Genomic DNA, 15,658 nt, shown 5'->3' on the forward strand with positions numbered 1-15,658 from the left:
CACACGGCCGGACACACGGCCGGACACACGGCCGGACACACGGACACACGGCCGGACACAGGGACGGACACAGGGACGGACACACGGCCGGACACACGGCCGGACACACGGCCGGACACACGGACACACGGCCGGACACACGGACGGACACACGGCCGGACACACGGACACACGGCCGGACACACGGCCGGACACACGGCCGGACACACGGACACACGGCCGGACACGGCCCCGGCGGGCGGCGCGGCCGGAACCGGAGCGGCCGCGCGTGCGCGGTGTGCGGGCAGAGCGCCGCTGCCGGCGGCCTCATGACGGGAGAGCTGCGGGCCCGGGGCGGCAGCGGCGGCGAGGTGAGAGCGCGGGGCGAGACGGCGGGGCCGGAGGGGGGGGGGGTTGGCGGGATGGGACCGCGGGGACGGCGGGGCGTGCTGGGGCGGCGAGGCGAGACCGCGGGGCCGCGAGGAGCGCGGCGGGCGGAGACCCCCTCCCGGGGCCGGACCGACCCTGCCGCCGCCGCGGCCCCGCCGCGCCCCGAGCCCGCGGCCGCTCGTGCCGGCCCGCAGCGCCTCCCCGCCGTGCGCGCTCCCGGTGCCCGTCCCGTCGGGCAGCGCTGCCGTCCGCGCGCGTTTCGTTGGCAATAACGGGCGGCGCGCGGGCTGCCGGTACCACGGGAAAGGGCTCGGGCGGCGCTCAGGCACCTCCGCCTCTGCAGGGAGCAGAAACGCGTGTTCCTTCTCCGCCGCTGGGCAGCATCTCCCGGGGCAAGTTAACGGGAACTGTTTGTTGCTCCCGAACTTCGGAGCTCTGCGTAAATTGTCTCTGAAGGGACACGGACTCGGACCCGGACCCGGACCTGGACGCGAGGCTGTGTCAGTGCTCAGGGGACTGAAGCCCAGACCATCCCGAACTGACACAGGAGTCTGCACTGTTCTGTAGCATCTTTGTGCTCTTAAGACCCAAGAGATGCGTTTCAGAGAGGTCAGAGTTGCAGGGTGGGATGGGAGGAGGGTATCAGCCCTTTGGTTGTGCGTTACAAGTGGCATTAGTGCGGCAGCCATGCCCCGGTCTTGTGGGGATGGTGACCAGACGGTGCCCACTGCGTGCCTCTTGCACATGTTAATGCAGGACGAGGTTGCTGCCTGCTGCTTCTTCTTGTGATGCATATTGGTTTGTGAAAGCCTCGGCCAGGAACGTGGGCTTTGTTCCTGCTGTTGCCTGTGCGTTTCCAGCCCTCTCCGTATCAGTTTTCTCCTACAATGAAAAGCATGGCTGAGGTGCAGAGGCTGAAGGCCAAGGCTCTGTGTGGCTCTTCTGTGCTGCAGCCTTCCTCCTCCTTCCGTGCAGTTATTTCTGGAACCTCCTTGAACTCCTGCACTGCATTTGCTCCTTTCCCTGTTCACAGTTTCTCATCAAAACAAACTTCTGAGGGTGGTGAGTCACCTTGGAGCAGGGAAAACAGCAAAACCTTTATATTCCATCATTCCTGGCTGACCTTGTAATTTTATATCTGGTACCCTCCTTCCTCTCAGCCTCTTGGTTTTGTACTCATCTCTTGTTGCTGTAATTTAATACTAATAGGATTTGGGTTTGGGTTGTTATTTTTCCAGCAGGTAGGGCTTTGGTTCAGTTTGGGTTTGCAAATGCAGGGTGTGTTAGCAGCAGCAGCACACTGGTGTTAATTACCAGCTAAGAGCTTGTTTTGTAGCCCCATGGCGCATAACCTCAGAAAGCAATAACCAGACTAGTTATAGCAACAAAACCACACACACTCCTCAAAATCTGAACAAATTGGTTGCACAGAGAGTGGTTTTTGTGGGTTGCCAGGCAGCCATAACCCTCTTGAAAGTGATATGGGATAAGCTCTCTGATATTAGCACAAACCTTTCCTCAAAAGCTGAATAAAAGCACCCAGAAATCATTGAAATATTAAATGGTGACTTAGAGCAGAGGATTGGTAATTGGCTTTTATGCTTGCAGCAGCCTTTGTGAGTTCTCTGTTTGCTGGAACAGAAAAACCCCAGAAAATCGTGCCCTGTCCTGCCTTGAGTTTCATTATTATAATGCAGTGTATTAGCAAGGCTATTTGTGGTTTTTTTCCTCCACTGGAAAAATCCGCCCTGCGGCGTAAGGTGGGGTCAGCCGACATGCACAGCACGCGCTAAGACAGCAAAATTAGCAACATGATTTAAGTGGTTTGCCTTTGTGAGAGTATGCCTGCCCCGGGCCTCTCAGCCTTGACTCCTCATTGGGCAGCTCCTCCTGGGGCTGCTGAGGTGTTCCAGTGCATCCTGGCTTTTCTCAGGATAAGAAGAGTGTGTGGGACGAGTTGAGGGGGGTTGCACACACATATGTGCTCTTTCTTGTAAAAGTTGAACAAAAGTAGTATTTTAAACGGGACTACCGTGAATAACTTGACAAGAGAATTGCCACCAAAATAGGACATTTTTGTTTTAACAGCTGACATGTGTGCGTGCTGTCTTTGTGTGTGTACTTTCCATCACTCTATGGGTGGGGGGCTCAACAAAGTAGTTGACTCATTACTCACTGGGTGGAACTTGTGCTCCAGTGGCCTGGAAGCATCTTATTTTCATTATTCTCGATGGTGACGGTAAGTAGAAACTTGAGTGCATTTGCCTGCAGCTTTGCTGGTTAAGGGTAATTAAAAGTGTGATCTTAAGGAACTGGGATTGATAGGGCTGTGCTGACTGCAGGATCCTCAACAGCCTCTGTAAATCAGGATACACAACACAGACCCAGCAGCTGTTCCTGCTGTAATGTCCTTCCCATACCACATGCAATGCCAGTGTTCTAGAGCTGCATCTCAGTTGTCACCCAGACGAAGCTGTTGGCAGCAGCATCAGCTGAACTGCAGCCATGAGCAGGGGTGCTGGGACCCCAGCACCAGGAGGCTCCTTGTGGAGAGCTGCCTCTCCTAGTAGTCATCAACTGAGGTTATTTGAGCTAGCCATGTGCAATGACCACCCTGTGGTAAGCCTAGGCTGCAAAGATTTTTTAAGTCCGGTAAAGAGAGTTTCTGTGGTAATTTGTTTTAAGTGGCTGAACCGGCCAGAGGGTGTGAACCAGGCCTTGAGCAGCGAGTGTCTCACCAAACCTCAAGTGGTCTGTGTGGAGTGGGAAGGAGGAGCAATAACAGGCTCCTGGGCCCTTGCTCTGAGACCTTATTGTCAGTAAGAAGTGACATGCACAAATGGCATGTGCCACCACACTGAAAATAGCTCCTGACAGTGCCCTGGGTGCAGGCGGCCGCCTTATATGTCCTGCTGCACATGCCACTGCCTCAGGGGTGGGGGAGCCCCTCCCCAGTGCAGGTGCTGCACATCCCACAGCGACAGCCTGTCCTCCCAGGCCTGCCTGCATTCTCCTGAGGATATGAAGGGTCAAATGTTAGTCTGTGAATTCAGCAGGGAAAAAACCTGAGTGCGATGTTCAAGCTGACATTGGTATTTGCATTAAGCAAGTGTGACTGGGCTTGTGTGTCAGTCTGTCAGCAGAAGGGAAGGAAAGGCTCCACTGGGCCCTCAGCAAGCCTTGCAGGAGCAGCTTGATGTCCATCCTGGTCACCTTTTCATATGAGTTTTCTTTATTTCTTGCACATAGGATTGCCAGGTGATCTTAAACCAGATGAAAGAAATCACAGGAATTCAGGATTCAGCATTCCTGCTTGCCGCTCTAAAGGTTTGTGCATATTGCCATTGCTTTGGGGAAAAAGAGCTTTGATTTTGTCCAGAAAGCTGGGCAAGTTCAGGCTCCCACCCAGCATAGCACACAGGTGTTTGCTGGTGTGTTTGTCAGCTGATGATGAGCTGGTCCTTGTTAGAATGGTCCATGTGAGAGCGATCCAGGATCAGCCTGGATGCATGAGAGGCAAAGGGTAAATCCTTTGCTGTTGTGCTCCTCACTGGTGCTTTGCTTTCCCCTGTCGTTCTGCCAGGCTGCTGATGGAGATCTCATGGAAGCAGTCACCTTCCTGACAGAGGACCCCGCTCCAGAGCCAGTGCAGAGCCCAGCCTGGGAAGGGAGCGCAGTGAGCAAACAGCTCCCACAGGGTGAGCTCCACCTCTGCTCACCCCTACAGCTTCATGTGTTTGTGTGAGCTCAAAGGGAAAGTATCCATCCTCCCTGCTTCTGCCAGCAGTACATCCCTCCAGCTTCTGTTCTGCTGCATATTTTGCCAGTATTGATCACTTAGTAGTGTTTTAATACTATTTAGAGGTGACACATCACAGTTTAAAAAATTACATTCCTGTCTCATTTCAAGAGCTCTGAACTGTTTCCTTAAGCTCTGAATTTGGCTCTAAGGAAATCTGGGTAGTGCACAGCTGCATGCTCTGCCCTGTTCTCCTCATCCAGCTCACTCAGTGGCTCTTAGGTTACCTGGCATGATCTGAACAGGGATTCCTGTTTAAAATGTGAGCTAGAAAATTTTTGCTTGTACTGATTGAAGAGCCGTATTTGTGAATTTCCTCTTAAAGAGAATGTTTGCTGCTGGTGATAGAAAACTGATCAGAATGCTGCCTCCACTTGTAGATGTTAGTGCTGCACCTACCCCTCACAACCAAGACAACCTCTGCACAGCCAACACGGTCACACCACTGGAATCACCAAAAACTCCAGCTGCAGAGAGGGATGCATCTGAAAGGTCAGTGGAGCTGTAAATGGCTCCCCCACTTCGGCTTTCCCAGGTATCATAAGTGGGTTCTGAAGCTGGTAACTGTAGAACTAACATGGATCACCTGCCAGGTGGACATCTACTGGCTGGGGGGGAGTTTGATTCCTGTAGCTCTTGCAAATCTTTGGGAAGTGTTTTACAGCAGAGTTTCTCTCTTGTGACAGAGCACAGGACACCCATTCTGCTGAAAGCAAAAACCGCTCCAAAAGGAAACGCTGTGAAGTCTGGGGAGAGAACCCTAAGCAGAATGACTGGAGAAGGGCAGGTGACTGGCCTGTTGGAATGAAAAATATCGGAAACACATGTTGGTTTAGTGCTGTTATACAGGTAATCTGCAAAAAAGTTCTCTTTTTCTAATACAAAACTTGCTGTGGTCTTGGAAGCAGAATGTTTCTCAGTTAGAATTAAACATGCAGCAGTTCTGTGAGGGAGTCAGTGAATGTGACCCTGCTCAAACACAGAAACTTCTGGGTTTATGTGATGTGACTGCGGTGTGTTCTGGGCCTGTACAGAAGGAGCCAAAGAGCAGTTAAATAGGCTTTGCTTAAAAATAGCTCCAGATACAGAGAATCTGTGTGTCTGTATGCAGGGAGTTGTGCAGCGATGGCCAAGTGCCTACTGAAATGATAGAAGCTTGCCTGGCAAAGTGAACTGATAATTTAATTTTACTGCAGTTATTGTTGGCTTGATAACACATGGTGTATCATATTTCAGTTAATGGGATACACTTGCATAGATGCTTGAACAAATAAACAACTGCGCCACATATATTGTTAGTAATGACCTGAAGAAGAGACAATGGTAAGGGGAACTGAGTAGATTTGTCTCTCCTAACCATTTCACAAGCAGAGAGATGTTAATCATTTGTCTTCAGCTCTGAGAGGAAGTAAGAAAGCTGCATATGGGTTCCGCTCACCATGGCTTGTTCTTGGGTGCTTTTCTGAGCCTGCCTGTGCAGAATAGAATGATTTTCCTTAAAGGTTTTATCTATCCTAGAAATGGCAGGATGAGATTTTGTCCTTGGGTGGGCACAAGCATGCTGATGATCTCAAAGGTCTGTTCCAGCCTAGTTAATTCTGTGATTCTGATTCTGTGCTGGTCCAGCACAGGGGCTGCTCACACTGTAAACATGCATTCAGTAGCATGGGACCATTGGGAATGTGAGGATGGCAGAAGAAGCCTGTCAAGTCAGAGTGAAAACAGGGCGTCATACTGCAGTGAGTCCAATCCTTGCAGGTGCTGAGCGAGCTTTACCTGTCCTCTTCTTTCAGTCTCTGTTTCAGTTGCCAGAATTCCGAAGGCTGGTCCTTGGGTACTCCCTCCCACAGAATGTGCTTGAAAGTTGTTGTAGTCACACTGTAAGTTTTGATTCAGTAACACTGTCAAGTTTCCCTCTTTTGTGGTGCAGCACTCTGCTCGTTCTCTAACCAGATTTAATTTGGGACCATCAGTGACCTGTGGCTTTAAAATCATCTGGCTGCATTTAAGATAAATTTAGGGAATTCTCAAAGACAGAATCAAAATAGGGGAAAAAAAGAGCTGCTTCTTGTACCCCTGTCCTCTAGAGCCTTTAACTGCTCTGTGGGGAGATGTTTTTCCCATAAACCTTATTTGGCAGCTCCAGATTACTCACTGGTTTGCATGCATGGTAGAAGAACTGGTATTTGAGCCAGTGTGCAGATTGGGTACCTTTTGCAATATGTGCATGTAGTGTTCAATAGCACTAAGTTTTAAGACTATGCTTTTTAGAGTTGCAGGAAAGGCTTTGACTTTTCTTCTTTTTGCAATGCAGGGAAAAAGAAATATTGCATTCATGCAAGAACTTCAGTGTCTGTTTGCATTAATGCTGGGGACATGGCGTAAGTTCGTAGACCCTTCTGCAGCACTGGAACTCTTGAGGGATGTGTTTAGATCAGCTGAACAACCGCAGGTAAAACCACATTGAAAAGGCTTTTGCTCTCTTCAAACCAGCAGTCACAGTCATGGCAACCCCATTTTGCCTCATCCTGCTGGTACTTTCAGAGGCCTTTTCCCATGTTTGTCAGCCAACAAGCAGCTGTCCCTGTGTCATTAGAGCAGAATGTACATGCGTGCTAATTAACCAGCAGCATAGCATGGCACTATGCAGTGCCATCTGCATAGTCGGGCAGCGATCATGATAATTTCCTCTGATGGAGTGTTCAGATGGGCAGGGTTCATTATCAGTCTAAAGCAGCACAGCTTTCAGTCTCACATGGCTCAGCTGGGTGGGTACAGCAGTACCAGTCAGGTTGTGGTCGCTGGGTCTGACACCAGCAGGCTGGGGGAACACTTTCTGTTGGGTGTCAGATTGACTCTCCACTTTGGTCTCTCTTCTAGCAAGATGTGAGTGAATTTACACACAAACTACTGGACTGGCTGGAGGACGCATTCCAGCTCACTGTGAATGTCACGTGAGTTCTGTGTGCTCTTGGGACTCTGACCTAAGGAGAGATTTAATAAATGAGAGGTCTTTATGTGAAAATTTTGAGCAAATGAGTGTTCTTTGTTTCCTGTGGATGAGGCTTATTAAGCTTGAAGTGTTGTGTCTGCATCTCCTGTTGGTCAGTGTGGGATTTTGTTCAGTGCTGATATGATGTGCAGAGTAAATGAGCTTTTGAAAGAGCTCAGCAACCCTGGTGAACAGAAAAGCTCTGGTAGTTTGAAACTTCTTTTTAGAAGCTGGCACCTTAAATTGTTTTTTCCACTCTTGCCAGTGTGTTATAATGTGCTTTGCAACATGAAAATTAATGAGAAGCTTCCTCTTTACTTAGTGCTTGGATAGAAAACTACTTTTGCCTGTAGACCCCCAGGCAGAGGCTTAGGTTATGACTTGGGGTTATTTTGCAGCCTCCAGCTGTAGATGAAAGTATGCTTTTGCTCTCTGAAACAGGAGCCCTGGGGACAAATCCGAAAACCCAATGGTGCAGCTCTTCTACGGGACTTTCCTGACTGAGGGTGTCCATGAGGGTGAGTTAAGGATTTGGTAGACTCAACTTTTTGACTCCTTTTGAGTGCTTTGGAGTAAACCAGCATTTTTTGTTCTTTTGAGTTAGCTCATGGTTTCTGTATGGTTTCCATCATCCAGGCAACACATTTTCCAAGATTGAGACCTTTGGTCAGTATCCCCTTCAGGTAAATGGTTACCGGAACTTGAGTGAGTGCTTGGAAGGAGCCATGGTGGAGGGAGAGATGGATGAGGCAGCAGCATCTCAGTCAGTGAAGTATGGACAGGAGGTTAGTTTGACCTTTTTTGTCGAGCCTTTGGTTGCCTGCTGCAGAAAAGTGCAGTACACGCAGTTCAGGGGTACTCTGATAACTTTAAATGGCAACTGTGAGTGTTCTCTGAGAATTGAATACAAAACATTTCCTGGATATCTGGAATCTCATGTAAATGTCTGTTAGTGTTAGGTGGTCAGACATCAAGTATGGTTAGACACTAAGTCTTTGCTGAATTATAAAGATGTGTTGTCCTATGTAACCAGTTCAAAGACTATTTTCAGTCTGCCTCTGAATCAAGTGTGATCAAGTCTCTCTCTTTCTGTTGAAGCCTACCTGTACCTGAGTAGGGGGAGACCTACTGCCTCCATATTTTCGGAGGGTAAAAGTACAGTGCTTAACTCCATGGTATGCCATTTAGAATTTGTTTCTTTCTCCCTATTACTTTGTGTACAGTTTGGGGTTTTTCTTCTTGCTTTCACTCTTATTTTCTGACTGATGGTTTTATTTCTTTTTTTTTAAATCTCAATAATCACAAACCAATCATAAAAATCTTAGTTGGAGCAAGGTGAAGAAGCACCATTGCATTCAGCATCCTCTGTGTGTAAGTGCAGCAAAAGTTAGCTTGGAGAAAGGCTGGGTGACAACACTGGCAAAGGTATCTGGTGTAGGCAGAGTAGGTAAGAGTATTTCAGTTCTCTGAGAATGTCTGAAAATTGTGTTGCTGTGGTTTAAAATAGCAAAGGAGAAACAAAGTATCGAGGAGGGGAGCCCTGTTCTGACTCTGGACTCAAATGTTTATTCTGGGTTTTCCTGGTTTCTGCCTGAAGCAGTTCAGGTACATTTACAGGGGATGTGGGTGAAGCTGGTGTTGGCTGGCACTGGAGACAAAGGCACGTTGGAGCTCATCAGGCAGGTTTGTTTCAATCCAAGCTTTTTAGTTCCTCAAAATTCTTTCCCAAAATTAAGGGAAATTTGACCAATCATGGAGCTGTTTAAATTCTTTTGTCTGCACAGATAGGAGGAAAAGGTTCTGCCTTAATTTCTGAGAAGGCTTAGTGGGAAAATTGTGCATCTTAGTTTCACTTCCTATGATGTGGTGGGTAAAGGGTGGCATGATAGGGGACACAGGGAATAGGGTGATTTTGTCTTTTGAGTACCTAGGCAAATGCACTGAAAGGTCAAAGCAGCAGTGGAATTAACAGAAACTTCTCCCAGACTATGAGAGTGTAAATCATTCCTTCTTTGTGGTTAATGGCTGCTTCTTAGAAAGCTCTGCTGTGGGGGAGTTTTGTTGTTGCAGCACATCTGACACGAATCCCATAAAGGAAAATGAGCTTAGTGTGCTCATCATGAATCCAGAGGGGAGCATGAAGTGGGTGGTGCCAAGCTAAGATAGGTGAAGGAAGTTTTTGGCAGTGGACACTGGAAATCATTGTGAATCCAGGAAGAGCAAGAGGAGATGTAAATTCAACTGAGAAGTTTTCTTTCAGCATAACTCCTTGAAATAGTGTATGAAGCTACAGAAAGTAACTGGGGGTCTTCTCTGAATCCTCTAAATCAAGTACTTTGCAATTAGACTGAGAAAGAATAAGGATTCTAGTGCTGCAGCAGGACTCCTGGTTTGTTCATCACTGCATGCCTCAGAAAATAAGTCTCTTGGGGGCTCTTAGATTATGTGCAGATTGTGTGTAGCCTCTGCTAATTTGTGAAATTCAGTGCTGGACTTGTTAATAATTCATCAAGCTGGATGCATCAGGCAATGACAAGTAACATTGAGAGCAATTATGACGTTCTTTCACAGTAAAAATGTAAAATGGAATCATAAATTACTAACTTGTAAAATTCGGCTTTCTGACTAGTCACTCTGCAAACAAAATGTAATTCAGTGCTTAAAGACAGAGAGTTTTAAATCAGTCTGAAATCATACAGGATCAGTCTAAAATGTGCCATTAGCAGTCATCTTAAAACAAGTCCCTTTGGGGGCATTTCTGCTTTTGTTACAGCGCTGGTTTACAAAACTCCCACCAGTTCTGACCTTTGAACTCTCCCGATTTGAGTTCAATCAGTCACTAGGACAGCCAGAGAAAATTCACACCAAGCTAGAGTTTCCCCAGACTATGTATATGGACAGGTGAGTTGTCCTGTTGTATGGTATGTTTAAAGCTATTGCTTTGCTATAACTAAAGAAATTAAAAAGGTTGCTTGGGTGAGCAAGGAAAATTTCTAAAATATTTACAGAAGATTGTGGATTTTAGAAGTGAACAAATCTCACCTGGCAAATGGGGCTCTGTGTTTCTGTTTAGATACCTCTACTGCAATAAAGATCTTATTCAGATGAAACGAGAGGAAGTGAAGAGATTGAAGGAGAAAATGGTTACTCTGCAGCAGAAACTGGAAAGGTGAGTGGTCTGCTGGTTTTATTTTTATGCCCTGTGGAAGGGTGCAAGGGTTTCCTTTTAAATGAGCTTTCCAATAGCAGGGGAAGGTGAAACAGCAGCATGTTTGTTCTGAAACATGTGGAAGAAGGAAGTATATTTTCAAAAACAAACCTGTCTCTTCAATGGTTTCTAAATTTTACTGATACTGTTACAGGAATAAATTCTTCAAAGAGCAGACTTAACACTGTCAGCTGCACTAGCAGTGGAGGTGAGGAAGCCCAGTAGCACATTACAGAAGTTGTTCTTCTCTTGTCCCATGAGGTTTAAACCTATCTCATTCCTTCATTCATGCATCGCCTTGCATTTTTCCATAGGTACATGGAATATGGCTCTGGTCCAGCCCGCTTTCCACTGCCTGACATGCTGCAGTATGTACTCGAGTTCATTGCTACAAAGCCAGCTGTGGCTGTTTCCTCTGCTCAGAGCTCTCAAACAACACTCGTGCACTCCCAAGCCAAGCCTCCTGTTTTGGACGTGCTCTCACAGCCAAACAGGTCAGTAAACAGAAATAAAAAGGATGGACAGGAGAACACTCTCAACTAAATGGTTCTGGGTGGCATTCCAGAAGTGGGTTATTTATCAGGGCACTGGTGAACACGATGCTGGAACATGCAAATGCTCGTGCAAGTAGTGAGTCACTGCTTTGCTGATTGTTTGGTTCTGTTGGTGTAAATAGAACACTGCATGTTGGTCTGTTCTTTCTCTCTGTCCAAAAGCATCCCTATATTCCTTGCCTAAGCAGCAGGTAAGAACTAAATCACATGCTCTTTTTGGTTAGGCTACTCATGTTTTTGCTTCATTGACCAGTAAATTACAGCAGTATTGGAGTACTATAACCCTGGCCAGCATGGTTGGTTTAACACTCTAAATTAAGCTGAGTAAACACACACGTTTCTTAGTAGTAATGGAAGGAATTTTTAGCATTGGCTCATTGTGAATCTGTGCTTACAGAATTCTGTAAGAAATTTCATTAGTATTTTTCCTATATTTTTGTTTGGTCTGTGAAAGCAGAAGCACATTTGAGTGTACTGGTTCTCTCTACATTTTATACTGCTCTGGAAAGGAAATCCTGCTCCAGCTCTGGAATAATTTTTGTTTGATTATTTCATAAAATCTTTTCCAAAAAAAATAAAAACAAGAGAAAGATTAAAAAATCTGCCCAATACTCTTGGATTTTGCTCCACAGCAAAGAAGAAAGGACTGATACTAGGACTGAAGATGAAGCTTTCTTTGTGGCAAATTCTTCACCGCAGCAAAAATCCAGTATGAAGCTCCAGCCTCCTGTATCACCAGCAGAACTGTCTGAACGTCCAGCTCCTCACGTGGTCTCTGAGGAAGAGCTGAACCTGGTTCAGACGTGTCTGCAGCGATGGAGATATGAGATTGAACAAGATGTGCAAGGTCAGCCCCAAATGCATTTGTAGTGATTTTCCTTCTGAATTGCCACCTGGTTTCCCCTCTCTGGCTTTGCTGGATACAGCCTGAACTACAAATAATTTTGTCCCTGTGTTGAGTCTATCTGATAGTCTCTGTATGGCTTCAAACTCTTTGAAGTGAAAGGAGCTAGCATAGCCTGATGAGTAGTCATTATTTTTTATGCATTTCTCTCATGGTTGATGTTCTTGGCAGATCTGAAGGAGTCTATTGCCAGGATCAACCTGTCCATTGAACAAATGTACTGTGACCCTCTCCTCCAACAGGTAGGAAATGCAGCTTCAGTATGCAAATACTAAACTTGATATTGCTGATCCTCATTTTTGTTAGTAGACGTTAGTTTAAATTGCCCCCTTGACTGTATTTTTAAATTTCTAGTGATGAAGCAGAGAAAGATTTACTTAAAAAAATCTTGTTTCTTCTTTCCTTAAAAGTCAGTTTTCACATAGTAAGAAATTTATCAAATTGCTTGACTCTTGCGCTGTGCTGCACCTACAAACACTCCCCCTGTTTGTGTGCAGAGGTCAGGCAGAATCAGTCCCTAACTGCACATCTGAATGATGTCTGTGTCCCTTTGCAGGTTCCCTATCGTTTGCATGCAGTCCTGGTCCATGAGGGGCAAGCAAATGCTGGGCACTACTGGGCCTTCATCTATGACCAGCCTCGGAAGAGATGGCTCAAGTACAATGACATCTCAGTGACAGAGTCATCGTGGGAAGAGCTGGAGCGAGAGTCATTTGGGGGCTTGAGGAATGCCAGTGCCTACTGCCTGATGTACATCAGTGACCAGGTGTCCCGTGCTGGTGCAGGTATAGAGCCACAACTGCTGGTTCATGAGATGTTTGTGTGCTGCTGTGTCTCTCTGGCCTGCATGATCATTATGTTCCTTGGCTTCCCCAGCACAGTTGCATCCAGGTGAGATTGGAAACAGCACGTCATGCATGAATTCTGTGTGTACAGACTCACACTGCCCTTTTGCCACATTTAGCATGCTGGTGTTCTTCATTTTGACTACTTGTAGTGTTTATATGGCAGCATTTGTTTACTCAAGGCATGTGAAACACCTCCTACTTTATCTCTTCCATTTTTATCACACTTCCTGACTTGTTTGCTTGGTCTTTGATGATTCTGCTACACTGAATCTTAATGGGCTCTTTTTAGTGCAGCCCTTCCCTGAGAGGTATTGAGTGGCTCAGACTTAGTGTGTTTGCAGTGCCAGTGTATAAATAGTTCTGTGGAGAAATTGCTGTGCACGTGGCTCTAGGCATGGCAAACAGCTGTACAAGGACCCAGTAATTTCACGTATGGCTTATTTTGATGTAATAAATGGAAAGAAACAATGGAGAGCTGACATTCTGTTCATTGCTAAATGTAGATGATGAGAAGCTGGAGGTTGTTCTTTGTTTTCTTATGAGAGTTCTGAAATGAACCATGGGCATTTTTTTTCTCCTATTTGTTGTTTTTTAAAGCATTTTGCAAAGGGTGCAGAAAAATATCTGCTGTAGAAAGTTGCCCTTTGCTTTTGATAAATTTTAGGACTTGTCTGAAGCTGATGCTGCTTGGGTTTTATGCTGTTTTAAAAGTGAATTCTGAAGTAGATATAAAAAGCACTAAGAAATACCTGCATGACATTCGTGTTGTAGAACCCATGCAGCCCTTACCTTTACCTCCTGTACAGTGATACAGGTGTGTCATCTCTGGCTGAGCTGTGAACTTTCCAGCTGTTGGCAGCTCAGTGCTGTTTCCTGTACAGCTGGAGCCCTTGGATCAGGATGTGTCTGACCCGCATCAGCAGGTGCTGGTTCTGGAATTGCTGTATGTAAATACTGTCCAGTAGTAGAACTAAACAGGGGATTGTTTTACATAACTTTCTTTTTTTTTTATTTTTGCACCTTTGCTTCTGGATCACCTTAAATTACAGAACCAGTAGAAAATTTGGCTTCTTACCCCTTTTATCCCTCAGCCTATTTACTTGTGGTTGTCCATGATATTGTGTGTGTGCTTAGTCCCCAAGGGTGGTGCCCTGCCAGAATGTGTTCCCTTATGCCAGTCTTGCATTTCCTCCAGATGAGGATGAGGGCCCAGAGGCTAGGCAGTTCCAGAAGGAAGTGGAAGCTTTGTCACCAGAACTGAGACACTACATCCAGGAGGACAACTGGCGCCTGGAGCAGGAGGCAGAGGAGTGGGACGAGGAGCAATCTTGCAAGATTCCTCAGATGGAGCCTTCACCTACTTCTGAATTGCAGGAGCTCTCCTCGGAGTCAGGACCAGGTAATCTCACTCTGAATTTACAAACCATGTTGGAACCAGGAGCAGCCAGCTGGTCACCAGTACCGCTGTGTTGAAGCCTTGCACAAACGTGTCAGAACGCAGGAGCAGGTGTGAATGAGGCAGCAAAGGCAGCTGCTGGAGGCTCTGCCCTGACAGTACAGAAGGCTGTTCTGCTGGTTTTGCATGTGTGTCCTTCCAAGCCTGTCCCCAGAAATGCTGTTTCCCATTCACTTAAATCATCACAGGCTAATGTCAGTTCATTTCCAATTTTTTCATAAATATTGAGTGGACAAGTGCTGTTCTCTGCAGTGGGAAATGTTACTTGACAATCCGTGGTGACGTGTGCCATTCCCACTGGAAAGGGGTATGCACACGCTCACGTCAAGCGCCTTCACCTCTGGGATGAAGGCAGCAGCTGTGTGAAACTGCCTGGACAAGCTGCGTAACATTTTAGAACAAGTGAGAAAAAAATCTTGCAGCTCTTCTCACTAGTACCACACATCTGTCCTGACAGAGCAATCATCAGTTTGTGAGCAGAGCATGCACTCCCTGTCCTCGGAGCATGCCAGGATTGCCAAGGAGCAGACTGCCAAGGCCATTGCCAACACTGCCGATGCCTACGAGAAGAACGGTGTTGAGGCAGCTCTGTGCAAGGTAGGAGCTGAGCCTTGGCCCAAGAACCTACCCCTTCTTGTCTCCGTATTTTTCTTCTTAATAGACCTTTGCTTTGTCTATTTCTGTGAAGTTCTGTAGCTGTGCCACGTTTAGCTCGGTCCCCTTCAGCTTTCCTGTATTTTGCTTTGGATTTTCTTACTCTCTTCTTTTTCTTCTTGGCCACAGCACAAGGAGGTAGAGACACTGAAGGCCCATCCAGAAGAAACATCCCCCACAGTTCAGGCAGAGCAGCCCCAGGACACTCAGGAAGCAGAGGCTGCTGCCCAAACTAGCTCACAGGTCTCTGAAGTGGAAATCCCCAGTGTGGGGAAGATACCTGTTAGATCCGATGCAGATGGATATAATGAGGAGGTACAGATCCCAGTGCAGGGATTAATTACTGCTTCTTGTTAACCTGTAGCTGTGTAGTTAGCTGACTTTGAGCTGCCCTAAGGGTGGGTGTGATAGTGTCTGTCATAGCAACAATACCCTGTACAAAGTTAGTTTTCCCACTGTGGAAGGGAAGGGGGACCACATCATTCCATAATTCCATTTTTAAATGTCATCAGAAAAGGAGCTCTGTAAGAGCACCCAATTTGTCAATCTGCATGTTGGTCATAAATCCTCTTCTGGCACAGCTGTATCAAAATTGATCTTACCTGTGTTAATTTCTTTGCAAGTCTCTTTGCTGGCTTCAGTTACTGTTTTGTCCCCAGTCAAAGTCCTTAATCCCAGCCACATAATTTACATACTCTGCCCGCTGATTTTTTGGATTCTGACTTTAGCTGCTCTGATACATGCTCAAGCAATGTTTTGGAAGTTCTCTCACTTTGACAAGTTGGATTTCACACAAACACTGGGGCAGTCACTCCTTGAGTAGGTTTGAGATGTTCTTGTGTGATGTTGGCTCAAGGTGCTGCTGCACCACAGG

At 46.6% G+C, this 15,658-nt stretch overlaps 1 protein-coding gene across 1 annotated transcript in view; it reads left to right on the plus strand.

Moving 5' to 3' along the window:
* USP28 (ubiquitin specific peptidase 28) overlaps positions 1 to 15,658 on the plus strand; it is a 28,109-nt gene that overhangs the window by 6,873 nt on the left and 5,578 nt on the right. The window contains 18 exon segments of the mRNA XM_062508787.1: positions 3,596 to 3,696; positions 3,953 to 4,067; positions 4,549 to 4,672; positions 4,855 to 5,017; positions 5,962 to 6,048; positions 6,483 to 6,620; positions 7,049 to 7,122; positions 7,602 to 7,678; positions 7,797 to 7,945; positions 9,934 to 10,061; positions 10,234 to 10,329; positions 10,683 to 10,862; positions 11,555 to 11,769; positions 11,998 to 12,068; positions 12,383 to 12,611; positions 13,870 to 14,073; positions 14,588 to 14,727; positions 14,914 to 15,099. Of these exon segments, the coding sequence (XP_062364771.1) occupies positions 3,596 to 3,696; positions 3,953 to 4,067; positions 4,549 to 4,672; positions 4,855 to 5,017; positions 5,962 to 6,048; positions 6,483 to 6,620; positions 7,049 to 7,122; positions 7,602 to 7,678; positions 7,797 to 7,945; positions 9,934 to 10,061; positions 10,234 to 10,329; positions 10,683 to 10,862; positions 11,555 to 11,769; positions 11,998 to 12,068; positions 12,383 to 12,611; positions 13,870 to 14,073; positions 14,588 to 14,727; positions 14,914 to 15,099 (2,477 nt within the window).

The sequence above is a fragment of the Cinclus cinclus genome, chromosome 25 (genome assembly GCF_963662255.1).
Source record: "Cinclus cinclus chromosome 25, bCinCin1.1, whole genome shotgun sequence".
In the NCBI taxonomy this organism is placed as follows: Eukaryota; Metazoa; Chordata; class Aves; order Passeriformes; family Cinclidae; genus Cinclus; species Cinclus cinclus.